At 34.5% G+C, this 26338-nt stretch overlaps 3 protein-coding genes across 4 annotated transcripts; 2 read left to right on the top strand and 1 right to left on the bottom strand.

Annotated features, from left to right (window-relative positions):
- Nucleotides 1–689: 689 nt before the first annotated feature.
- Nucleotides 690–2411, top strand: LOC105141899 (B-box zinc finger protein 20-like). The gene is made up of 2 exons (XM_011049286.1): nucleotides 690–1295; nucleotides 1386–2411. The coding sequence occupies exons 1-2, from the start codon at nucleotides 1104–1106 to the stop codon at nucleotides 1845–1847; spliced, it is 654 nt and encodes a 217-aa protein (XP_011047588.1). The 5' UTR covers nucleotides 690–1103; the 3' UTR covers nucleotides 1848–2411.
- On the bottom strand, nucleotides 2192–11855 carry LOC105141907 (kinesin-related protein 11). The gene is made up of 25 exons (XM_011049296.1): nucleotides 11166–11855; nucleotides 10968–11065; nucleotides 10786–10875; nucleotides 10627–10679; nucleotides 9911–9976; nucleotides 9606–9659; nucleotides 9423–9482; nucleotides 9221–9299; nucleotides 9061–9128; nucleotides 8725–8781; nucleotides 8520–8624; nucleotides 8082–8186; nucleotides 7654–7761; nucleotides 7420–7551; nucleotides 7142–7312; nucleotides 6530–6745; nucleotides 6022–6159; nucleotides 5431–5550; nucleotides 5264–5314; nucleotides 4749–4796; nucleotides 4411–4557; nucleotides 3404–4150; nucleotides 3087–3216; nucleotides 2888–2996; nucleotides 2192–2478 (listed from the first exon to the last, which is right to left on the bottom strand). Exons 1-24 carry the CDS (start codon nucleotides 11492–11494, stop codon nucleotides 2914–2916), a joined length of 3255 nt encoding a protein of 1084 aa, XP_011047598.1. The 5' UTR covers nucleotides 11495–11855; the 3' UTR covers nucleotides 2192–2478; nucleotides 2888–2913.
- A 9104-nt stretch (nucleotides 11856–20959) lies between these two features.
- Nucleotides 20960–25664, top strand: XK-1 (xylulose kinase-1). Of its 2 annotated transcripts, XM_011049266.1 has the most exons (9): nucleotides 20960–21077; nucleotides 21240–21469; nucleotides 22400–22539; nucleotides 22620–22872; nucleotides 22971–23103; nucleotides 23969–24057; nucleotides 24130–24407; nucleotides 25027–25096; nucleotides 25201–25664. In XM_011049266.1, exons 1-9 carry the CDS (start codon nucleotides 21011–21013, stop codon nucleotides 25402–25404), a joined length of 1464 nt encoding a protein of 487 aa, XP_011047568.1. In that variant the 5' UTR covers nucleotides 20960–21010; the 3' UTR covers nucleotides 25405–25664. The 2 variants fall into 2 exon arrangements, with proteins under 2 accessions (XP_011047568.1, XP_011047577.1); XM_011049275.1 differs by lacking the exon at nucleotides 20960–21077 and having other exon boundaries at nucleotides 21384–21469; nucleotides 22396–22539; nucleotides 25201–25652.
- The last annotated feature ends 674 nt before the right edge of the window (nucleotides 25665–26338 follow it).

Raw genomic sequence — 26338 nt, 5'->3', positions numbered from 1 at the left:
CATTTTGTCTGGTTAACAATAATTTCAATGCAACTTAGCTGGATCCAAGGTGAAACAAATTGCCAATAGGAGATGGATGTACGTAGTAGGAGTGAGAAACACTGCAAAAACATAAGATTAAAAAGTCAATCAATAAAACCATTATTTGTTTTTTCTCTCTTTAATTCTTTGCCTTTCATTTTATCAGGCAGTGATGAAATTTCCTTGATGGTTTATGCAGCCTAGCTGGTGGTGTGGGCATTGAAGATGACACTTCTGAAATTATAATGTCGGTTGTTTTATAAAGTATTTCTTACTTGTATTAAAATAATTATTTTGTTATAAAAAATATTTTTAATACTAGTAATAATATAATAATATAAAAAATAATAATTTTTTTAAAAAAAAAGTACAGTCAAAGACAAACAGGATCTTATGTCGTTAAGGGCACGGTAGCATTGAGAGAGATTGGAAGTGAAAAATAACATTTCTATTTCTTGTACAGTTCGTCAAATAAAAATAAAAATACAAGGAATTCAATGGGAAGCAGACTGCGAAGTTAAATGTCAAATTAATCAGGACGAAGTTATTTTTTCATTAAAAAAAAGTGTCGAAATCAAATCAAATAAAGTATTGAAAACGCAAGTTGAGCAGCCAGCTCTGGTCTCTCATGAGCTGACTCTGCTGCACCATCCCCCTCCCTCCCTGTTGCTGTAAATTAATATATACCACCCCACTAAATTAATATGAAGAGAAGCCTGGGTCGATAAATAGGAAGATAACTGCAAATCGGTTGCCATTCCTTCAACTTCAGACAGTACTGAGAAAGAGAGTGAAGCTTTAGGTTGCTTTGCAATAACTTCATAGCCCAAAAGCCAACTTGCTCTCTTCTTTAAGGAAAACTGCATGGCATCTATCCAGAGCTTTCTCTAAAAAAGTCAGACAAACGTTCAAGATCCCTGAGCTTAGTTAGCTGTTTATCCATTTACACCCCCCATTGCCCATACTCCCATAACAGCTTTGTCAGTGTCCTTTTATTCACCGTCACAGGTCAATTTCCAATATCACAATCTCTAATCTTCATATCAAACCCTAACCAAGAATATTAGAGGGAGCGTAATAAGATGACAATGAAGATCCGGTGTGATGCGTGTGACAAGATAGAGGCCACAGTTTTTTGTTGTGCAGATGAAGCTGCTCTTTGTGATGGATGTGATCACAGAGTTCACCATGCAAACACGCTAGCAAGCAAACACTCAAGGTTCTCTTTAGTCCATCCTTCCTTCAAAGAATCCCCTCTTTGTGATATCTGTCAGGTACTAGCAGATAGATACTTCTCTTACTTTTCTCTTGCTATGGTTATGGTGGTCAAAATGTTGATGTTATTTGTTGTTGTTTTTCTTCAGGAGAGGAGAGCCGTTCTGTTTTGTCAAGAGGATAGAGCAATTCTATGCAGAGAATGTGACGTTCCGATTCACAAAGTTAATGAACATACCCAGAAACACAATAGGTTTCTTCTCACGGGTGTAAAGCTCTGTGGCCCTTCTCTATACGCAACATCATCCTCCACTAGTAACAGCGATGCAAACATTAACACCACTAGCAATAGAAACCATCAGCACTACCTGAAGAAACCGATTTCAGCTTCCAATGAAATCTTCAGCTCTCCTTCAGTAGCGACAGCATCGCCACCAACAGCATATAGTTATGGCGATAATCATGTTAGTGGCGATGGTTCAATTTCAATAAGTAGCATATCTGAGTATTTAGAGACGGTAGTGCCAGGGTGGCGCGTGGATGATTTTCTTGATCCTTCATTCACTAGCAATAGTAGTTTCAGTAAGGGTTGGAATGCACCCTATTTATAAAGAGAGGCCTCTTGTAATTTTGAGTGTTAAATTTTGTAAGACTCATCTACACTCTTTTCTCTGACATTGCCCAATTTGATGTAAACTTGAGGCCATTTTTTGCCATTGCTGGATCAAGAGCTTAAAAGATACGGGAGTTCTTTTTTTACCAGAAGTTATAGACTTCTGGGTCCCCAGCCTGGCTTTGCCTGATGGATTTAACGAGTCCAAAGAAGCAAGCAAAATGAATGAATGCTGTTTGGATTGCTCAGCACGTTAATTAGCATGTATTATCAAGATTCTCGGAAATGAAAAGGAGAATAAAGATACACAGGGAGCCGATTAACCAGCGTTGCTCAGATACCTGGGGAAAAACACTTCTCATGGAAGCATACGTTGTTTCTATACATGGTGATATAAATCACAACATTCTGCTGCAAGTTCAAAAACCAGGCAACATCCTAAATTTGATACTTTGGAATGTACTGATTCTTTGTTTACCTTTGATTAATCTTATTTTACAGCCCCAAAGGGAGAGAGTGCAGAAACAATATATTGATATACCTTTTTGACAATTACATACAGTAAACTAATAAAAGAATCGCACCACTGTTCCAGTGAATGTAGCGAACAGGAAAACATCGGCAAAGCCCTGCAATTATTGAAGTGCCCCCGGTGGGGGGCAAGAGCATGTCAGTTTATCTTCTGATGGAAGACTCTAATTTTCACATAAATGAGACAGCAATTTGGGATGGGAAAAAGTTCCTTTTTCCTTCCAGATTGCTATAGAGATTTTTTATTGCTTGAGTCGGACTCGTGAGTCCGTGAGTCCATGGACACGGGATCAGAAGATCCATTCCATGTGAGAGCGATTGCCTTTGTGTCTGCAGGCTAACCTCTAGTTTATTTTGATAGTTCAATTTTCCTTCTAAACTATGTACACGTGTACGGTTCTTATCTACCTGTCTAGTAATATGACAAGGCATTAAGGAACCTAAATTTGTCCAAAAGGTTGACCTATCAGCGAATTAGAAAAAATGAGCAGAGCTAGTATAGATGACCTTTATTTGAGGGTAAAAGCACGACGTCAAGTGAATGCAAAGAGCCTATCTGCAATCTTTGTGCGACAAATCGGGCACTCAGAACAAGCAAGCGAACAAGATTTACACACTGCAAAGCATAAACCAGCAGTAGTCATGATTAGACATGACGTGCAGAAAGGATAGGCACAGTTCAAATGAAAGCAACTAACGGACTTACAACAAAAATGTCGACAGGGGAGAAGAATTGCTGCTGTTGGTGATTCAAAACATACTTTGCACACATGGGAATTGGCATCTCCATTTCCCAGGTATTTGAGCTCTTTTTCCTTCATCTCTTGCATCCGAGCCTGCAAGCAGAAAAATACAATCTAGATTCAGGAACAGGAGAAGGTACAAACAACTACAGATGTTTGTCAAATGAACCCCTTAAGTTCAGTTGAAGGGAATGAAGAATGATTGCAGCAGATAGGTACAACAAAGCGAAGTAAGAAACAAAAAAAAAAAAGAAAAAAGGTTCAAATAATTAAGGTTTACCTTCAACCGAACAACTAGGGGCTCTTCCTTAGGAGTTCCATCAACTTGCTGTGATGCATCCAAATCTTGTCTCTCTTTTACAGCATTATTTTGATCAACTTCGACCCCATTCATTTCGGGATCCCTAGTATGATCTATACCATCACCATGCCTTTCATCAGCATTCATCCCAGGGATAGCACTCCCATCTTTCTTTAACTTAGCAACAAGCACCCACATATTTGCTAAGTCATTTTCCAGAGCCTCCTCCCTTTTCTTGGCCTCTTCACACCTTTTCCTGTATTCATCTTCTATGAATTCCTTTTCAGCCAAGGATGCCTCAAGTGCTGATTCGCGCTGTTTTCTTGCCTGAAGTTCCATTTTTAAATCATCTAGATCCAGATTCCACAACTCGAAGTCATCAGAATTCATTCCTGAAATCTCATTTCCTCTGCCAGAGAACCGCCCCTTCCTCCCTGGTCTTGTGGCATCATAGTACTTGCGGTTAACTCCATTAATTGTTTGCATGCCAGCACCTCTAGAATGCACGGATTCTCGGGCAGCCAGCAATTCTTGTTCCAATTTTGCATTCTGTAATGAGAGCTTGGTCACTTCACCAGCTAAATTCTTCAGCTCAACTGCAGCAGCAGAGGCTAGTTCCTTTGCATAAGAAGCTTCTTCAGACAATTTCTGATTTTGGACCCGTAATCCACTATTCTCCTCGGAAAGCTGGACCTGTTCGATCTTTAGCTTTTCATTCTCAATCTCCTGTTAGATAAAAACAAAAACATGTTGATAGCTATAAGAAAAAACTTGGAATTCCTTTGTTATATTTTAGAACTACTCAGATCAACATTTTGCTTATATTTGACAATGTACAGCAGTAATAATGCCTATTGTTTCATACGAGAAGTTTAAACCAATACCCTTAGTTCAATTAGAAATAAAAACAATGACTACATCCCAAAATGGAGATATTTTTAATAAGCGCATCAAAACTCGGTAAATTTTAGCATAGTAGCAATCACCTGGGACTGAACTTTCCTTTTCAATTCATCCACATATTCTTCAGATGCATTGTGTTCGGAGCTTAATGGTGCTTTGTCACCACAGAGTGAAGCAAACCGCTGCTCCAGGAGAGTTACCTTTTCTTGCAATTCTTTGTTTTCAGAGCACTGCCAATAATAACCATATGTAGAAACAACAGCTTGAAACATAAGCAAAGCAGGGAACAAGAAAGAAACAATAGCATTCCAGGCTGATGAATAGGACCAAGGAAGTGCTGAGCATCAAATAAAATGGCAGAAGGAAAGGAATAAAAACAATCAATTAAGAGGACAAATAGGATGGAGAATGGTGGTTAAACCTTATTCTGAAGCTGTTCTTGGAGGATGCGGTTGTCAGCTGATTTTATCTGCAAAAAAGTCAAAATCATCTCATTTGTAGTGGGCAGGAAATTTATAATCTATGCAAATTCATCCACCATTCCAACTACTAGAGACCACTGAAACCAAGATGACAGATGGCAGACTTCATGGCCTGGTTTCCTGGGATATTTAATAGTCTTAAGACTAAAATCATATGGGAGTTTTATTATGAAAGGATTTACCTCTCTCGCAGAAAAAAGAGAAGGAAAAAGAAAAAACCATTATGATGCAGATTCTGAAGCTGCGAGATTCTAAGAAAGAGATTATGGAGCTGGATTTATCTCCTCGGCAGTTATCATTAGAGATCTTAATGGGATACTTGCCAAGGCCATTATAGTTCACCATTGATATACAAGTGCCTGCCTCCATTGTGTTTTAATGTGACACTAGAACAATAAGTGAACAGACAAGCCCTGATAAGAATTTCAGTAATATCATGATATGCAGTGCTCACCTCCAGCTCAAAAGCCTTCTCATTACATTGGGTCATCAATCTCATTACTGTCTGTAGCCACCCAAATGAAATTGAAATAATTAAGCTACTATTATCTGGAAAAAGAATAAAGAAATGACAGGATATGAGAGGAAGAAAAATGGAAATGTGGAAGAAAGTGAAAATACCTGCTGCATATCAACCAATGAGGCATTGGCAATTGAAGCCTCACCGCTCTCGATAATACGTTGTTCCAAGACTCCCATTTGCCTCTTCTTTTCCATGATCTCTCGTTCCAAGTTCTGGATCTGTGGTTGGCAAAATTATACACTTGTCTTCATCAGAGCTTTAGAGAAAATTATGGATACTCGGTTGTATATTACTGCCACATTTTATATGTTCGATAATTAAAAATATGGCATTGAAAAATGGGAAATTTCTGTTTCCTAATCTGTTAAATAATATTAACAACTGAGCACTCTTACTGAAAAAAGGAAGCATAGGAAAAGGGTGTCTACGCTAGCTACTAAATTCTATAATATGCAAAAGAAGAAACATGAACCAATGGAGCATGTGATAAGCATCAAATGCATACTCAGAGTTCAATAAAATCTAAAATCATTTCAACCACATGAACTCAAATTGGCTCAAGCTCAACTGAGAGACCAGTAATCTATTCAAAATGCTGGCTCAAGCATGATCAAAGCTTTGCATCTCATTTTGAACTTAAATTTTAAACACAAGCACACATATAATTTTGCAAGAAAAGAGAGGTATACCTGAATTTTCGAGCTATCAGGATCATTTACAGACTGCTCTACCAGGCGCTTCAGGGTACTGGTGCTGAATGCAATCTCTCCAGCAAGCATTTTAACCTGCTCCACAAGAAGGTCCATCTGGTCTTGGGTCATCCCACCCTAAAAATACCCAAAAAAGATGTCAGTTTAACAATTTCTTCAAAAAAACCAGTGACCAAAAATAAATGAAAAGTTTTGGGCTGGTCACCCTAAGGAAAAATTACCGCCAGAACATATGAGACACAAATATATTAAAATGACATGACATTTGTGGTATGAGTGTGCTAGACTTCAGTGGAAACAGGATTTGGGTTTTCCTGATTCAATAATGGTAGGTAGTGGAAGCAAATGAAAAGGAATCTGATGAAACCAAAACCAGAGTGCTCAATATGAGAAGAAGAGAGAGCAGTGAACTTTGGATTCTCTGGAAGGGGAAATTTGCTTGGAATTAAATACGAGTGAGCAACAAAAAGAAACCAGCAAAACTTACTGGTGCCAGTTTTGAAGCATTCATAAGGTTGCCTGCTTGAGTCGTTTCTGTAACCGCACTGCTAGCTGGTGAGAGTTCTTCATTCCACTTGCTGGAAGATCTTCTATGTTTAAATTCACTAGTTAGATCTGATGCAATCAAAGAAGTAGTAGATGGAGAGTCCTTCTGATTCTCATTTTCTGCAAGTGAAGCACCGTCTCGCAAAACATCCAATTTCTGACAGAAAAAGGAAATGCAACTTAAATATCACAATTCAGTCTTCCAAATGGAAAACTAAGATCTAAGAAAAGAAAGCAGCGAGAAAGAAAAATCATGCAAGTAAATAAAGGGTAGATGATATGGGCAGAAACCATTGCAAGAGTAACAAAACTAACTGACAATCAGTTGTGAAGAATAGAAAAATAATTTGCAGCTTCTTTGAGAAGTTGAGCATTTACAGAATAACAGGGGAATAACCCCAAAACCAATAGAATGTTTTTAGCTCAAACCACAGCAATTGCAATTTAACTCATTCATATTTAAATCTTCAAGTTTCAGCACCAGTTAGAAATTAGGCAATAGCAAAATTTACAAAACACGTGTGTGTTTGGGGGGGGGGGGGGGGGCGCTCACATCATCCGAATGACTCCTCTGATGACCTGGAACATCAGGCAATCCAGGAATCGTATTCTTTGTAGAGACAAGTATGAGTTTGGTTAGCCTTTGGATCCTACTCATGAGAGCAGCCTTGGCTTCTTCTTCCTCCTCCAATCTTGACTGCATCTTCACTTGACCTTCCTCCAACTGTACAAAGAAATACAAAAGAAAGATTTGTCAAAGGTAAAAAAAAAAAAAAAAAAAAAAAACAGCACAACAATATTCAAAAGAAGAAAACAAGATAATTTTAAAACCTTTTGCCTTAAGCTCAGAATCTCTTCATGACTGACACCAACAAGCATCCCCTGCCTTAACTGATCAAGTTCTTCTTTGAGGATTGAGATTTCTTTTTGATACTTCTTGATCAAAGATTTCTCATCAATTATCTGAAAGTTGAGTTATTTCCAAAATCAGGTTAAAGTCAGCTTTTAGATTTAATTAATCTATGTTGTTGAAAAACCATATCACAAGCTAAGTGCATACTGCACCTTATTGCGTGAGGCATAGATTTCAACCCGCTTTGCCCTGCTAGCAAACTTCAATGTATTATGAGTTTCTTCCATGTTACTGGATGCAGGAGTGACGGTACAAATAAGCTGAGGAGCAGTTTAACCAAGAGAGAATATATTAGCTGGCATTGAAATTTGGCTCGGGAAGACTAATTGAATATGTACAGTCAGTCTCTTGTAGGGTTTTTACTTCCCAGTAAAAAAGTCACAAAGGGAATGAGAACGTGAAAAGTAAACATTTCTGGAAGATAATAATTAATAAGGGCCAAGACAGTTCACTATGCAGCAGCACAATTGATCATTTAGTAAACTTGTATGTGCAGGTGAATTACATGATCCTCAACAACAAAGTAAAGTTTCAGATGTTGCCCATAAAATAGCATGAAAAATTTATATCTTAAACTCACCGAAACATGCCCATGCCCACTCAACGAGGACTGCAAAAGGCGAGTAAGTTTGGAATCTCGATATGGAACATGAGATGCTCTTCCTTCACTCAGTTTTCCAATAACCTTTACATTGGAACCACATGGTCAATCACAGACATCAAAATGAAATAGGCATATACACTTCAACATGCACTCAGACTCGGCACACGCACCAAGGAGCTCAATGAGTTTATTCATTGACTGGTGTTTGAGATAAAACTTCACCAAGTCTCAAACCACTTTTCACTATCCTCAAGTTGGTCTTATAAATCATCAGATAATCACCCACCGGTTATTCAGTTATTACATGTATCTGAAGGCTTTGAATAATTTGCAGGAGCAGTTTGTGATCAATAGAAATATGAATAAAATAAAATAAAATGGTAGATGATTGCATATAAAGTTACAGGTACATACAGTTCCAAGAGTTAGAAGGCTTTTGTTTATGTAAGATCCTTCCTTTCTCCTTAGTCCAGTTGTTTCAGTTTTTGAACTCTCAGATCCAGCTAGATCAATCAGATTCTACCAAAAGAGAAATACAATAGAATAGCATGAGCCATGCAGCTAAGAAAAACAAGTATTTTCTTTTCTTTTCTGACAATGACAATTCAATGCAACATACAAGTTGAGAGAAAATCACTCCATCATATTCATCACCATGATCACTACTTTCAATCATCTGCAAATGCATAGGCATATCAGTGAATAATAAGAAAGGAAACAATTCATAAGTGAAAGAGGGTACATCATTTACAGTAAATATGGTTAGACTTTATCAAACAAAAAACAACAGAGAATGGAAAGAACTTGACATAGATGATGCAATAATTGAGATGGCGAAGAGTAAGATTTAGCTACTTCTGAACAATACTTTATTATATCTACTCCACAAAAATGTATGAATGGAATGTTAACTATTGTTTTATAATGATAAATATCATCTGCATAGACCATTTACCAGAGTAAATATGGTGTGACTTCGGCTGCTGAACAGATTAAAATTATTTGAACCAACATGGCGATGCTCTGGCAACATCAAACACCAATGAAAAGCTTAGGTGTAAAATTGCATGAAACATACGGGAAAAGATGAAATTGGGTTTACATATACAATTTACCTTCTCCAGCAGCAATGAAAGAAAGTGCATGCCCGGGAGACAAAACGACTTCTTCCTTTATACCCTCAACATAGGTGCCCTGGAAAACATAGTACAAGCATTTATAAACCAACATATATGAAATCCAGTAAATAATACATTTTCTCCTGGAAAGAAAGATCTCAATAAGAAGTATTAAAGAACATTCATAAAAGCATAACACCTGTGCATCTTCTCTAACACGCAAATTTTGACCTGTTGGATCAAGCAAGTCATTTATCACCTGATATCAGAAGCATGCGTGGAAGTATAAATCAGACAAATTTTACTACGATGACAATTAGTTCAACTTGTAATCTGTACATTTAAGTGCTATAATTCAAATTGATAGTTTAGTGAAACTGACCTCATTGTAAATTTCAAGATAGGACACCCGTAGCAGGAACTCTCTTCCTGGAGTCTGAAGTGAGAAAGCATATGTCACCCATACTTGATCAACAAGTAGATAATTAAAAGGATAGAATATAGGCAAAAAAAAAAATAAACAAATGAATTAGGTTACCTTAACACCAGACTATACAAGTGTAATGTCAATATCAGCCATACACATCAAGCACGCATAAATACATGCTTGGGTGCTAAAAGCCAAGGGATACGCAAAGAACCAGATTATAGAGAATATACTGAGGGAAATATTTTCTGAACATTTACCTCTTGGATAATACTGAAAACATCCTTTATGGCCAGTGGTATGATACCGGGTGAATTTTGGTCTCCCTGCACATATTGTCATGAGAAACAAGTCAAAAACAACAGAGCTATAAATTTGTTAACTATAAGGAACTGAAACAAGAAAGGTTAGCAGAAATAAAAAAGAAAAACATATAAATAGACGTGTTTATACATGTGCCAAATAAACATAACATAAGAATCAAATCTAGTGATAAATTACATAGCAGGATCAAACTGCCATGTCACTGGATACTTCAGTTATGCTATCCTAAGTCCAAACTGTAACAAGACAGAGAAACACGATTGAGCATCAAATGCATTTATAGATAAGGGAGCAAGAGAAAAGGGGAAACCATGCATTTATAGATATGGCTCAAAGTAATTGTATTTCGTGCAAAAGGGGGGACTTCAAAATGACCAAGACCTTCGGTTTCCTCTGTAGAACTCCTCAACAGATCATCACATTGCATTACTCTGAGCGTTTTATATGGTTATAGCCTATGCAAATAACGAACATGAAAAGATCTAGAGGAATTGCAGGGTGTGGGTGCGAAAGAGTAGTTATCAAAAAAAGGAATCACCATTGATTTGCAACAAGAAATTATAATCAGTTTTCACAATAATTGGACATTTTTTAGCATCTCCTAACAAAAACTGCACAAAAGATACAATTTATAGATAAGGACTAGTCTTACATGCATAGTATGCGTCTTTCCACTACTAGTAACACCATACGCAAAAACAGTTCCTGCATTGTCAAAGAAAAAACCTCAATTAATCAACATTAATTAATCAGCTTACCAACCATAACTACTAAATCAATCAATGCTAATTAATTATCAATAATACCATACCATTAACACCTTCCATTGCAGCCTTGACTACAGGCTTTGCAGCAACCTCATACACCTCTTGAGATGCAGTGTGTGGTCCAAATACCTTATCTACCAATACAAATCAATTCGCATTTACATTTTAAATTTCCATTAACTCAGTTAATTAACAAAAATGAAATTCAAATTCAATAAATAATTACCGAATGCATAAGCAGTCGCTGGATTGTACTCGTTCCTGACAATCTTATCCCCATCCGCATACCATGCTATCTCATCGCCCCTCTGGAACTCCCTTTCACTGTATCCAAACACATCCCAAACAAAAAAATTAACCCTGGAAAATTCAAATTACAAAACCAAATCAAGATCTGATCTAGTACCCTCAGATCTGCCATTACCTCAACGGCCTAAACCGAATAGTAACCGAAATGCTATCACCACCACCACTCCTCGGTTGATCAAATGGTTCAGCAATTAACTCCTCCGGCCCGAACCCGATAGGGGTATGACCACCACCACGTAGACCGCCGTACTGCATTGAATCGGACCGAGCTCGATTTGGCGTCACGGATCTCGAACCGAAAAATGAAGAAGCGGAAGTCGAGCAAGAGCGAGGAATCAGCCTGTTATTATAAGAAGTGGTTGTTGAAGAAGCTGAAGAGTATGAACTTGACGGTTTCCGGTGCGAGAATGGAGACCTGCTTCTCGCTCTAGAAGATGACGCCATACAGGGGAAAAAACCAGATGCTCAGTGGACTTGGTTTGAATCGAGTTGACTCAGTTAGCCCGTGAGGGGGAGCTAACTCGGTGGAGGAAGGGTGAGGAGAGAGGAAATAGAGAGATTGATTCGGGGAAGTCACATGGTTTCTGCTACAAGAAAAGTGGGTGACATTGTGTGTGGGGTTTTTTTTAATGTATTTGACACTTTAAGTAAGTGAAGAAGGTCGAGAGAGGGGGGTAAAGGTACAGAAGAAACAGGGGGGGGTTGTTTCTTCTACTTGAAGACAAAGAGTTGCAGAAGAGAAAGAGAGAGAGGAGCTGGATTTGATTTCTATAATAGACACAAGAGAGAGATTGAGAGAGAGAGATTGAGAACTAGGCTTTTGTATTTTCAATTTTTTTTAAATATCTTTTTTGTGCGCGTGTCTGGGTTTTTAGGGTTTGAAGAAATGTTTCGTCTTTCTACTATGTTATGTTTTTCATATTAGACCTGTATTTAAGAATTATGCAATCAAATCCTTATCTTTTTTCTTTATCAAGGTATAAAATGAGTTTTTTTTTTTTTTTTTTGAACTTGAGAAATCCTCACACCCGAACTAAAAGATGAGAATTTGTAAATCTCTATTCAAATTTAAACATGAGAATTGTAGGGCAAGATGCAAACCTACTTACCACGTCAGCTAGTATTTTCATTGTAAACTTTAAATTTATATAGTATATTTGTTCATATTTAGTTTTGCAATTATTTAAACATTCATTAATTTTAAAAATTGATTATTTAGTTTAAATGATATTTAAATATATAATATATTTATTTTTCTCGCAGCTTAATAATATTGTAAGGTGGTTCTTGTTCGGTGTGTTACCTTTTTTAATTGTTTAAATTACTAAAAAAGTTAGATAAAGAGTAAAAGGATATCATTGGATTTATAAAGAGTTAGATTAAAAATATCAATTTTAAATTTAATTTGTGACCTTAAAATTATTATTTGAAACAAATCATTAATTTAGATGTTGTATCATGAAAAATAATATTCAAGTGATAGGTTAATTTAAATAAAAGTTAAGTTTGAGATATTACTTGACTGTAATTTTATTAATAAATTTTAATTTTAATAACGAACTGTTTTATTTTTAAAACTCTCAGCATAATTGGATGGGTGACAAAGTTAGAGTGGAAGGGGAAATGTGGCTGGGAAAATTGAAGACCGAGGAGGACTCAATTGCATACTTTTGTAGTGCAAGGTTGAACATGACAGGAGTAGTATATAACAGGTGTGGAATGGTGCGACCAGGCCGTGTTTTCAAAGGGGTGAAAAATATTTACTGTGGAGGATGACGTGGGAAGGAAGGAGCGTGGAAGTTTAAACTGGAGAGATGGACCCGCCAAGTAGGAGAGTTTGAAATTAAGGAAATAAAATGAGCGGGAATAATAGTGAGGTGGTGATTAGGACAAATAAGAGTAGGAAGAAAGGACAGCCAATCGCTGATCGAAGATTAATCAATGAAAGAAACAGAATAATTAACTATAAACATTTTTTAGAAGGATTATAGTGACTAGATAGTTGTCTTTAAATACTCTCGAGAAGGATTAACCAACTCTAATTATTTTTTTTATTCAAAGAAAAATCAACTCTATTTTTTTAATCCGCTTTTTTATTTGTTTTTATTTTGTCCTGCTAGCTTCATGGAGTTCACATCTTTTCTTTTCTTCTGACTTGTGTTTTACAGGTTACTTGTAATCTAACATTAGCCCTTTTTTGGTACTCATGGGAGGTTGGGAGGTTGTTTGGTAATTAATTTTTATATGTGTTTTAAAAGTGTTTAGATAAGAGAAAACATTAAATTAATGTTTTTTTAATATATTTTTTTTATGTTTTCATGCTAACATTGAAAATTAAAAAATAAATTATTTTAATATATTTTAAAGTAAAAAATAGTTTTTAAAAATACTTACATCATGATACTAGATATATAATTAGGCAACCATCAAATAATTTTATCATGATATCAGTTAGTTGGAGGGATTGTGTAGCATGGCGAGTTGTCAACTTTGGCTGTTAATAATATTTTGTGATGACATGCGATTAGGGCTGTGAAAGGAGACTATAAAAAAATAAAGGCGATTGAAATATTAGACGTGGAAGATGAGGTATCTCACTCTGGAATGTTGGGAGTTTAGTTGTTATTAATTTTTAAAATATTTTTTATTTTAAAATATATCAAGTAATATTTTTATTTTTTTAAAATCATTTTTTATATTAGAATATGATCTAAAAATCAAAAAATATTAATTTAAAATAAAAAATAAAAATAAAATTATTTTTTTGAAACTACTTTTAAAACTTATAAATAAACAAGACGAAAGAGTTAAGGGCTTGTATCTTGTATTTTTTTAATATACATTCTATAGTTAATTTTATTAGTATTTTATGATAAAAAATGGATATAAAAATATAAAATATCTAAAATAAATTTATTTTTTATATAATTTTAAAATAAATTTACATGTTTTTAAAATAAAAAATATATAAAGATTTATATCCTGTATGTTTTTGTTATCTCGTATTTTCTGTCTCAAAATAACACCCACCAGTTTATAGCCTCTCTCTCGTCCTCTCTCTTTCGTGCACGGTTTTTTTTTTAAAAAAGAAAAATAAGGTCAAATGCTGAGCGCTGTCACCGCACGATTCTTTTGTCCAGCTTGATATTCATTCAACATGGCACATATAACGTAATGCGCAGCTTGCGTGTGTGTCTCGTATCCCACCAGCTTATTGTCTCCCAATTAATTTTATATTTTTTAAAATTAATAATTATATAAATTTTCAGTAATTTAGAAATAATTAAATTATTAATTATTAAAAAGTAAATATAAAATATGACTAGTTAAACTATATTTCAAAATAACAAATATATTTTTTACCGAGATTTGTCATGGCCATTTAGAGCATTGTAACTATAATGTTTTTAATTTTATAAAATAATAAAATAGTGTGTGCAGTACAAGAAATGTAAATATTTACTAGCTCGTAACTAGTTAAAAAAAATTCCTTTAATGATAATTTTTCTTCTCCCAAGCAGTGAGGAATTTTTTTGTTGAAATTATACTTAATCATTCATGACTAGTTTTATTTTTAAATCAGCAACATACTTTTTTTGAGTTGTTATTTTATAACAACATTGATAATTAATTTATTTATAGGATGACTAGTCAAGTTTGTTTAGCGACAGTACAGATTATTGCCCTATAATAAATAAAAATATTTAATAATCCATGGCCCAGGCACTATAATTATAATGTATTGAATAGCCATGTAAATTGCCTATAAACATTTTTTTTAACAGCATGTTATTGTGAATGCCATTTTCCATTGGAGTTTAAAACTGTTCATAGTAATATGATGATGAATGATGTTTTTGTATAAATATTTTTAAATAATATTTTTAATTTTAACCTATCAAAATTATTTTTAAAAATTAGTTTGATATTTTTAAAAATTAAAAATCATTTTAAAAAGCTTATTTAGCTGTATGTACAAAAGCTGGTTGATGCTAGTTTTTTATATATATATTAATGTGGGTGTTTAGGTTAGTTTTATGATTATAAAATTAATTTTTAATAATTATTATATAAATAACTAAAAATTCAAACCTAACATCATAAAAAAAATCTTTTAATTTTAAATTTTTATTATTCAATCAACATCTAGATGGTTTTATGGATGACGGTCTCTGTTGATGAATTTAACATTTTCTTTTTGTGTATGGTCTTCTCTCGATAAACTATTCGAACTCTGTTCACGTTCTGCAACAAATTCTTCCTGGCTCGGTGTGTAAAAACACACTTACGTGCGACGATTTATTGAACTGTCTTTTCATGAATCGTGTTTTTTCTAGAATGTTTTTCGCTCAAGAACAAAAACATTTAACTACAATGTTGTCAAATTTGATCAGATGCTGGTCAAATCATCCAACCTTTTGTTACAAGTGGCCCACATTCAGCCACACTTCATTGGATGCCGGTCAAATTCGACGTGTCAGGGAGGGTAGATTCGGTCAGAATTTCATAGAACGAGACGAGAAATTACCTGTGAAATCGTATGTAAAGAAAAAAAAATATTAGTTTTCAATTTGGACCAGGTTGTGGACTGGCGCATCCAATTTTCCGAGTTAGAACATGATACTGGAGAATACAGAATACTTCGTAATCTCTGATCTTCGAAATCTAACCTGTAAAGATTTCTAGATCTTCGGTTCATGTGTTCGTTGTATGCCGGCATGTGTTACCGTCTGCATATTTTTTTATATAAATTTTATTTTTTATTTTAAATTAATATTTTTTTTATTTTTTTAAATTATTTCGATAAATTGATGTTAAAAAAATTAAAAATAAAAAAAATATTATTTTAATATATTTTTAAATAAAAATTATTTTAAAAAATAAATCCAACAACATTTCTAAACATATCCATAAAAACATGCCAAAGGACATGAACAATTATTTTTAAATATTAAACATGTAACGGAAATACACCCAAATTTTACTGTGATCAGGATAGAAAACATAAGAAACCATAATCTACCTAGAAAATTATAAATCAACGTTTAAAATAGTGGATTGTTGGTTCATTTTTTAAGTGATGAATATATAAGAGATTCAACAATCAATTCATGAGATCTCAGAGCAACCTGCAGCAATCTAATTTGCGTTAGTTGAGTGGGGCGAGTTTAAATTTTAGATAACATCTCAAAAAATTTCATCGATCATAAAACTCTTTTAAGAAAACCAATGATTAATCGTGGATTGTTAGTTCATTTTTATGACACTGATTTTCTTCTTGATTTTAAATTAACAATATGTCGCGGGTCCACTTGTCTGTGAAACTTCGATGATGTCTCTGGAGATTTATTGTTTTTTTTTTGGCTGATTGAAAACAATAACGTTTTGCAATAACATTCATTATTGAGCTGTTGTGGATAATATTTAATAGTTAAACCCGATGAATAACTTAGCTAATTAGATTTTAAGCTTGTTTCTCAATTACGAGTTTAAATTCTCTCAACACGACTATACAATGACAGTAAATTTCTACATTATATTTCACTATTTGTCAACAATTATCCGTGATTTGACTTATCTTTTAGTCATGTTTTACGATCAGGGAGCATCGATCCACCGGCAATTCCTGTGCTTTTCTGCATTGCATGCAACTTCAAAGTCAAGAATAATTATGCCCATAAAAAGCAAATTGTGCAATCAATTATCATGTTATTGTGTCTGGACTGTGGAAATGCGTGGGGGTGTCCAACGGGCTGTCAATATTGTCACATGGCCGTCCAATCTATCCCCAGAGGTTAATAGTTATTTTAACCATATACTCAATCCATATTGCCAGGCAGTCAAGCAAGATTAAAGATGAAGTTATACTTTTATGTTATGCATATAAATATACCATTGCAAGGCAATAAATCACTTAAATGCAACATTTGAGAGATTTGCTACTTTGTAGCATCCGGCACCTCGGAAAGTTTATACGTTAAATTTTTTTAATCGAAGAGGTAGATGTGTTTTCAAAGGAAAGCTTGATGGTCAGGGGGTAATCAAGAGAAAAGGGACATGGCTCCTTTTATCTAGGTCTTTTATATGCAAGAATGACATTCGAAGCCACCCAACGAAGAAGATTGTGAAGAGCCTAAAATCAGGAAGAAAAGAGGTAGGATGTGATTGAATGGTCTGATAGGAACACATAATCGTTTTCTAAAGATGGGGTTGTTTAAATTACCCAACAACCACTAGCAGAAAACCTACACACTATCACTTTAATTGGTGGCACCGAATATGCCAAGAAGACCAAAGAAATGTTTGTCTCTATGATCTATCACTCATTTGTTGAAAAAACCTTTTCCTTCACGCACCCTCCTACTGCTGTGCAAAGAGCTTATTTTCGGAAAAGAGTACTAGCAAGATAGATGCCCCGCGTTAGCAATTGGCATATTTTTCCGAGGCTTGATTAGCACATGCAAACTTCAATGTGGTCCCAAGTTAGTGGCTATCTCGTGAAAGAGTGCATGATTGGGAATTCTTTTTTATCGTGTGGTGTCCGAGTTGTGACTCTGAGATGAAGCTACTGAGCTGTCTATCGTCTCCACTTTGTTTGTGCCATACAAGGGGCTCACGTGCTCCCATGGTACCTATCATTTGACATGTAGGGCAAGAGGCAAAAATTCCAGCTCTAACTCTTAACCCATGTATTCCCAATTGAACGTTGCCGAAGCCCATCTAGAATTTGGCGAGGTTTGATGAACTCGGGTGTCTGTTTTTGGTTTGTCTGATCTCACTTTCCTTTTCTGCTTTACAACCGGGCAAAACACACCTGACCATTCAACTGAAAGTGGAAGTGGCAATTATACTTCTCGTGTCTCTTAGCTTCACCGATTTATTTATGGAAATCGCGATGTAGCTTGAGTTCGGTCGAGCTGTCCAGCTTCACGTTCCTCCTGATTAGGTGGTCTGAAATCGAGATTTGGTGAGGGTTTCCACGAGAAAAGAAAGAAAAGTTTATTTGAGTGGAAAGCAATCTTACTAACTCGGACCACATTTTTTTGACGTAATCTTGCTTAGCGAGATCCGCAAGCTAACTGGTTTACTGAGACCTAGGTTCCTCGTAAATGATGGCCCACAAAGTATGGGTTTTACGGCCCTGGGATTTTTTGTCGGAATCGGTCGTTCAACCCTTGCTTGTTAAAAGAGTTTCGATATCAATTCAAAACAATTGCGAAAAAAGAGGTCCTCAAGGGTCAAGACTCGGGAGGACAGCGCAACAGGATTCGAGGTTTATCTGGAAATGTCAAATATAAACTCTGGAAAAACATATAGAATTGGGACTTGATTACGGGTTGGAAGAGCAATTATCCCGTTACGAAAACTACCTAGGTGGCCTTTAAATAGTAAAAATTTGGGATCAAGAAGTTTACATGATCGTTAATTTCAGAATTCGTGAGATTAATCGTGATGTACATAAGTTGGTTTAAACATTCATATTAATCTAAAAAAAAAATTATCTCGAATATTAGAAGATATTATATTTTAGTACGTATTTGTTATTACAGTGCGTTTTTTTTTAATAATTCAAAAGGTATATAAAATATTTTTTAAATATCTTTAACATCATCATAATTTAAAAAACAATTTCATTTAGCCGCAAGGTTCAAATCTAAAGCCAGACCTTAGAGGTCGAAGTTATCCTCTGCTCCCAACGAGGCTGATTTATAATGTTGCCAGCCTTATCTCAATGGACTCGCAACCTCGAGAGCCCACTCATCTTTTGTATGCAGAGATGGTTCGAAAGCTTTTTGTGAACTTTATAAGCAAATGAAATGAGTGCCGTTTGCTTATTCAAAAACCAAGCATTTCAATAGAATAATGCCCCGTTATTAACGTAGACATTAACATTGATATTGACTAAAATGAGTGTGATTAAACCACTTTAATTACACTAAAATATATTATTCATTGATATAATATTTTACTTCATTATTTAATATTAAATTATTTTAAAAATCATTTTTAATATTTTTTTATTAAATTGTATATTTATTTTATAAATTTCATTTTTATTAATTTTAACATTAGATAAGTTGGAAATAAAGCTTTATAATTTTTTAATTTTTTTTAATGAATTTATCTCGATCTCATAAGCTATATTTTAAGTTTAATAAGTTAACTTAGTTAACTTGGATTATTTTTTTCAAGTAGCTAATTGATTTTTTTTTTTCATTTTATCATTTAAAATTTGTGTGGGAACGCGGTTTCCCTTGAAATTTTTTTTTCTTCTAGTTTTATGTTTTCAATTTATTTTAATGTGCTGATCTCAAAAATAATTTTAAAAAAAATATTTTGACGCATTTATAAATGAAAAACACTTTAAACCGCAGCTATTACCACAAATCTCAAATAAGTCCTTGATGCTAGGTTGGTCAAAAATTGAGATTCATATTTTTTTTATTTGCTTTCAATCAAATTATCCTGATTTTATGATCCAATTGCAGATTTGATTGGTTGACTTTTTTTTTTTCAATTTGCCTTTTGCTACACTGTTATAATTTTATGAATGAGTTGCGGGTTTAGCTAGTTAATCCATGTTGGCTTGATTTATTTTTTTTATTTTTTTTTCAATTGACTTTTTTTTTTTCACCACTCAACAACTTAATCTTATTTTTATTTTTTATTTGAATATTATGTTGTTTGTGAATTGAGTTTTGTAATTTATTTTTCATGAAGCTACCCTTGTTTATTAGATTTATTTTTTTCTTGATCCCAACATTTTAACATTTGACGTATGTTGTGAATGAAGCCTTGTAATTTAATTTAATTACTTTTTGTAAAGTTATTTCGTTCCATAACTTGGATTGTGAGATTAACAAGTTAGCCCAAGATGACTTGAATTTTTTGTGGTTGTTTTTTCAGTTGTTTTTTTATTTTTTTTAAAAAAATTAAATGATTAGAAATTAAGTTTTATATTTTTTTATTAGTTTTGTATGGGATTATCCTGATCTCGTGACTTGGATTGCTAGCTTGATAGGTTAATCCAGGTTGACTCATGTATTTTTTAAAAATTTAAAATTTTATTTTTAATTTCATCATTTAATATTGAATTTGTTCAGAATTCATATTCATAATTTATTTTAATTTGCTTTTTAAATAATTATAATAATTTTATAACTTTGATTGTAGATTTAACAAATTAAATTATATTAATTCAACATATTATTATTTCAATATTTGAATAACAATTCTCTAATATATTATTGTATTAATAGTTTCAAAAGATATTATTCAATATACATTGTATTTTTAGTTTGGGATTGTTTTTCTTACTAAAAAACATAATAATAACGTCTACATTGTTCATGATCAAGCCCCATTTGCCCAAAACCTAAATACACTATACCAGGTCCGATCTAATAAAAAATCTAGTTTTTTAATTTTTAATCATGTTTTGTTCAAAAAACTAATAATTAACATTATTTAATGATATTATATAAATTACAAGGAAATCGCATTATGACATAGCATTTGTAGATTTTAATTGTAATTCTAATTTTATTCATGATGATATTTTATTTAATTTTATTTTAAGTTCAAAAAATCATGAAAACTACAGTTTTTGTCGGATGAATTTCATACGTAATGGAATGGTAGACAGTCTAATAGAACAATAAAAAATATTTTATATAAAATATTATTTATTTTATGATATAATAGTAGTAGTTAAATTTATAATATTTAAATTAAAAATTATTAATATTAATATATATATATATATTTTCTAGTTATTTTATAATTTTAATTTGAAAAAACATTCATAATCAAATATATTAAATTATTAGTTGGTTATGTTAATAGTTAACACACGACATGTCGTCTCTTAATGTAACGAAACGTTTTAAAAGGCAGGAGCTAGCGTGTTCTTTCAAGTAACACAAGATTCTTCACCTTATCCAACACGAAGGCACCGCCATGACTGCCTTGTTTCACCACCCAACAGTCTCCTTCCTGTCTCCCTTCTCACAGTCTCAACAACATGGTACTCCTCTCTTTCTGTCTCTCTCCTAAACTGAACCAGTTTCATGATCTTACATTTTGTAATCTTTACATGTCTTTCTTTTTCCATGACCCATGAAGCCTGTTACTCAATGAACTTGACTGATGATTTTTTTTTTTTTTTTTTATAATCGTCATTAATCAGGGCATTGTAGTTCAAGAAAGTTATTGGTACCAAGAAAACATCAGCTGTATAAAACTGTAAGCAAACCAAGACCGATAATGGCTCTTGCAAGCAATAAAGAAAGTGGCATTCTAGCTGGAGAAAGGCTTTATCTAGGTATGGATTTTGGAACTTCTGGAGCTAGATATGCTCTTATCGACAAGCAAGGGATAATTCACTCCGAAGGAAAGAGAGAATATCCAGTTTTTATGGTAAGATTATTCATTTATTACTACTGTCAATTTGTGCATCTTTGAAAATTATACACACCTCTGCCACAATTATGGAAAAATTGATGCATTCAATTTTTTTAGGCAGTTCTTGACGCAACATACAGCGAAAAGGAAAAAGGAAGCACCACGTTCACAAATCCTAAACTTATATCTAATTATAGAGAATTCTGATCTGATAAACTCCAAAATATCAACGATTCTTAACTGTTTTGAAAAATAAATAGTAGCTAAACTGATTTAATTAATAAAACCCAAATCAAATAAAATTTTGATATCCAATCAAGAAAGGCATATGAAAATAACTAGGAAAGTAAAGAAAATTCCGAAATAACAACTTTCGGGACTAATTCGAGGATGATCCCAACCTGGACTGGCTCTATCCGATCAACCCCATTGGGAACAGGGCCTGCCGAAAGTGATAGTTAAATTTCTCTGACGATGATCATATCAAAAGTTATGCCTGTTTTTTTCAGTTTAACTCATCCAAACTTCTGCCTGGGCTTAGAACTGTCGAATTGGTCATAATCATATCTGCTATTAGACGTTTCACGTCATTTTTTGCCTTCAAATTTTAAATGACAGTGGAACCTGGTATTAGTTCGAGCTGAATTCAACCTGCTATGGATATATACTAGTTCTAGGATTTTGCTGATGATGCGCCTACTTGGGATATTCTTCTGGAAATTGTGCTCAATTCTAACTTACCAAAACTGGCACAACTCCTTGTCCACTAGAGTCTTTTTTTGTCTTAAAATCAATGTTGCTACTCTTTTTGTTCGTGATGCTTTCTCAGTTTCTCGAGAGATACTACTGAATTTGGAAGAAAAGCTTATAATGCTTACTGGTGTAATTCCTGTGAAATTTAATTTCCCAAATTAACTGAGAATCATATTACTTTTGTCTAGGAAGAGTGAAGAAAAAATGGATTGGGTGCTGTCATGGAGGGTAGCGCTTTTCTCACTGCTAGAAGATGTTCCAGTTCATCTCCGCCCACTTGTTGCTTCTATTTCAATAGATGGAACTTCTGCGACCACACTCATTGTAGACAGGTGGATTTCTCAGCAGTTTTGTGGCTATCCTACCATTTTTTTACTTCCAGATCAAGCTTCTTGATTTTTTTTTCCTGCAGAAACACAGGAGAACCATTATGTAGACCATTCCTTTACAATGAGAGTTGCCCTGATGCTTTGCCAACGGTAAAATCTGTTGCTCCTGCAAACCATACTGTTTGCTCTGGATCATCTACACTGTGCAAGCTTGTTTCATGGTGGAACATAGAGGAGTCAAATAAAAAATCAGCATTGTTATTGCACCAAGCAGATTGGCTGTTGTGGCTTCTTCATGGAAAACTCGGAGTGTCTGATTACAATAATGCCCTGAAGGTATTGGCCATTAACTCTTTCCTCTAGGATTTTCTTTTCATGCTTCAATAATTGTCTGTGTTGGAGGAATCGTATAACAAGTGATTCGTGTCTTGCAGGTTGGTTATGATCCTGCATTGGATTCTTATCCACCATGGTTGCATTCTCAGCCATACTCTCAACTTCTACCTTCTGTTATAGCTCCTGGAACTTCAATTGGGAATTTAAAAGAGGACATTAGAACACAATTTGGTATGTTCCCTTGTTAGATAGCTTAATAATTAAAGGATAAACAGAGCCAAGTCCTGTTATTTTCTATCACACTGCTTGGATCAGTTACTGTCAATGAATAGTTTAGCCAAATTATGAAGTTATACTCTAGGAATTGACAAATTTGGTAGACACTTTCTGTTGTGTGATTTTGCGTGACATTAATTTGAAATACTCAAGCGGTTCCTTGTATAATTTTTATTGTAATGCTGCATGAAAAGTTGCCAATATTTGAGCAGTTTGTAGTTATTTTCTCTGTTCCTCCTTACCTTGAACATCTAGCATGTTTCTCAAGTCTCGCTTTAAGCCTCAAATTCCATGGAGTGCATGTTGAATCCTTATTAATTTGGCCTTCCACTGATCCTTTGGAACTTAAATCTGTGTTGGTATGCTCCTTGAGACTGCTGGGCGTAAAACAGACCAACAATATTCAGAGTCTTTTCCTTCATTTTTTTTTTTTTAACAGAGGACTGACGAAATAGTGCTATACTCATATTTGAACTGAAATAAAATTTCATGTTTAAATAACCATTAAAACATATAGTTAATTAGAATTTTAGATTTACAGATCATATGTGAATGACATCCCTATTGCTCATAAACTATTGATTTTGGATGAAGTGACGATTACAATGACCAAATAAATGGAAGATTACTTTATTGAACAAATTGTTTTATTAGCTTAAATTGGTTAAAACGGAGTCATAGTCTATTTGAGCTTTATGTTTGTTGATTGTAAGTTTTTTCCCCAGCAATTTCTCTTGTCTTGCCCCTACACCTTAAAGCTTCTTCAATTTAGCAAATTTTCAGAACTGCATTTGATGACTTATAAAATGCATCTTTGCAGGTTTTCAAGAGGATTGTATTGTATGTGCAGGAACAACAGATAGTATAGCCGCTTTCCTTGCAGCACGTGCAACACAACCTGGAAAAGCTGTAAGAAAATTTAGAACTCAACCCTTTAATCTAGTGACCCAATTGTATTCTGACCTTTACACTTGAAATTAGGTCACTTCTCTGGGCTCAACTCTTGCTATTAAGTTACTGAGCACTACGAGGATTGATGATGCACGATTTGGAGTTTATAGTCATCGCCTTGATGATAAATGGCTGGTTGGAGGTGCTTCAAACACTGGTGGAGCTGTTCTTAAGCAGTTTTTCACTGATGAGCAACTGCAGATATTGAGTGAACAGATAAATCCAATGGAAGCTTCTCCTCTAGACTACTACCCTTTAAAAGCAGTCGGTGAGAGATTTCCTGTGGCAGATCCAAATCTGGTTCCCAGGTATTCAATTCTTGTTGCATTTGTTGTTGGAACCCAGAAGTGCCTAGTCCTTGTAAACTTTATTCAATCAAAAGCCATATTCCTCTGCTGCACATTTGCAGAGTATCTTACTATTTTGCTTATCAAGGCACTGAACAACGTGTTGTTAATTTACCCCCTGAAAATCAACCAAAATTCCCAAAGAATAAGGTACTTATAGATGAATGTCATGAATGCCCAGAAGCTGGTGACTGTGGCATGATTGTGATAGTGTATACTCAGAATCAGTTACAGTTAGGAAGTGCTTGGAAATACATCATACGAAAATAAACGTGGAGCCCAATCACCTGCCATCTAGAAAATGGAGGTTTTCTTAGGCAGTCTGATGTCTTGCACTTTATCAGACATGAAGTGCTTCAATTCAAAACTGGAAGTAAGATCAGGTTGAAGAAATGAATATAAAAACTTGGAATAGACATCTCACTTCTTGTTTGTGTTCCAAATTCTAGTTTGAGCACCTTTTAGCAGCCACAAGTTAGGTACATTAATGTCTAGCACAGCAAAGGAAACAGTTTTTTTGGCAAGTTAGGACGTCTCCCATGGTTCCATAGTTCGACCAATTATTTTTCGTCTCGCACAGGTTACATCCACGACCGGAAAGTGATGTTGAGTACTTGCATGGTATTTTGGAATCTATTGCACATATAGAGGTAAGGATTCTCAGTCGGTCTGCTCATGTTCAAACTCTCATACACCATAGAGTATAGACAACAGAAATGGTTAAGTTGACACGGATACCTTGTATGATTTTCAGGCGAAGGCATATAACTTGTTAAAGGATCTAGGAGCAACCCAAGTTGAGGAAGTTTTTACAGCTGGAGGTGGTGCCAAAAACGATAAATGGACCAAGATACGAGAGCGAGTACTTGGCTTGCCCGTGAGTCGGGCAAAGCAAACAGAGGCTGCCTATGGAGCTGCATTATTGGCATTGAAGGGTGCTCAACACGATAGTTGCTGAGAGAGGTAGAAACCAGCAAGAAAACGTTCAACTGGCAAGTGGATGGTTGCTTAGTGGCTTGGAAGATGACAAAGAGAAGATCCAAAGCCAATTTTTGTAAGAAAAAAATCTAAGAAAGTTGTTCAGCAATATGAATCCGGACCGTTATAAATACGTGTCATCTAATCAGTTTCCATTTTATTACCCGTAAAAATGATCAAGGGCATATCTGCCCCTGGTTTTTCTAAACTAAAACCACATGGTGGATCGAGAAATCGTCGCAAAAAATGTGCGAAAGGGACGAACTTTCAGCGCAGAAGATTCAGAAAAGAAAATAAGTAGATGAAGGACGTTTCCCATGCGCTTTTACCATGAAAAAAAAAACATGTATACCTATTAAGTTTTGTTGGAGCAGGGTGTGCAGCCGATACATGATGACCGACGAAGGTAAGAAAATGCGTCAATAAATTTGTCATTCAACTGGCATCTGCACTGACCGCACCCTTCTCACAAAACGTTTGTATTTGAGTCGACCATTTGTTTTTTAAACGTGCAAGGATATTAAAGAAACTCCATACAAGCACAAGAAAGTATATGAACCACAGGAAAAAATCTCTTAAAAACAATGGTGAGTAACAAAGAGATCATATTATTAATGAAAGATGGCATGCAAGATAAGCAAACATGTTAAAGAAAAAATCTCATAAAAACAAAGGATATAGGTACAAACTTTCACCGTTTGCTCTGGAAGTGATAGAAATTGTGAGAGGTAGTATCCTCACACCAGAAGAAATGTGTGAGGTCCAGTGAGGGTGCTAATTCTAGGCAGAAGTATCCCGTGTTCCCTGTGCTACCTGATGGCCAAGTTACCACGGTTGTGATAAGGAATAGATACAAGTAACTGTTTCTTCATATTCTTCTCTCTCGCTTTTTCTCTCCTTGTGTCTGTGTAGTG

This window comes from Populus euphratica, unplaced genomic scaffold, assembly GCF_000495115.2.
Source record: "Populus euphratica unplaced genomic scaffold, PopEup_1.0 scaffold3.1, whole genome shotgun sequence".
Taxonomy (NCBI): domain Eukaryota; kingdom Viridiplantae; phylum Streptophyta; class Magnoliopsida; order Malpighiales; family Salicaceae; genus Populus; species Populus euphratica.
The sequence above is the reverse complement of the archived record's forward strand: the minus strand, read 5'-3'. Positions and strand labels throughout refer to the sequence as shown.

Excerpts from the sequence above, each read along its gene's own strand:
- LOC105141899 (XM_011049286.1), top strand. The coding sequence starts at position 1,104 with ATGACAATGAAGATCCGGTGTGATGCGTGTGACAAGATAGAGGCCACA. Across the intron at positions 1,296-1,385 it reads CTCTTTGTGATATCTGTCAG|GAGAGGAGAGCCGTTCTGTT; the intron begins GTACTAGCAGAT and ends GTTTTTCTTCAG.
- LOC105141907 (XM_011049296.1), bottom strand. The coding sequence starts at position 11,494 with ATGGCGTCATCTTCTAGAGCGAGAAGCAGGTCTCCATTCTCGCACCGG. Across the intron at positions 9,660-9,910 it reads TTTTCAGTATTATCCAAGAG|ACTCCAGGAAGAGAGTTCCT; the intron begins GTAAATGTTCAG and ends TTCTCACTTCAG. Across the intron at positions 7,313-7,419 it reads TTCTGAGCTTAAGGCAAAAG|TTGGAGGAAGGTCAAGTGAA; the intron begins GTTTTAAAATTA and ends TTCTTTGTACAG.
- XK-1 (XM_011049266.1), top strand. The coding sequence starts at position 21,011 with ATGACTGCCTTGTTTCACCACCCAACAGTCTCCTTCCTGTCTCCCTTC. Across the intron at positions 21,078-21,239 it reads CTCACAGTCTCAACAACATG|GGCATTGTAGTTCAAGAAAG; the intron begins GTACTCCTCTCT and ends GTCATTAATCAG. Across the intron at positions 25,097-25,200 it reads AATCTATTGCACATATAGAG|GCGAAGGCATATAACTTGTT; the intron begins GTAAGGATTCTC and ends TATGATTTTCAG.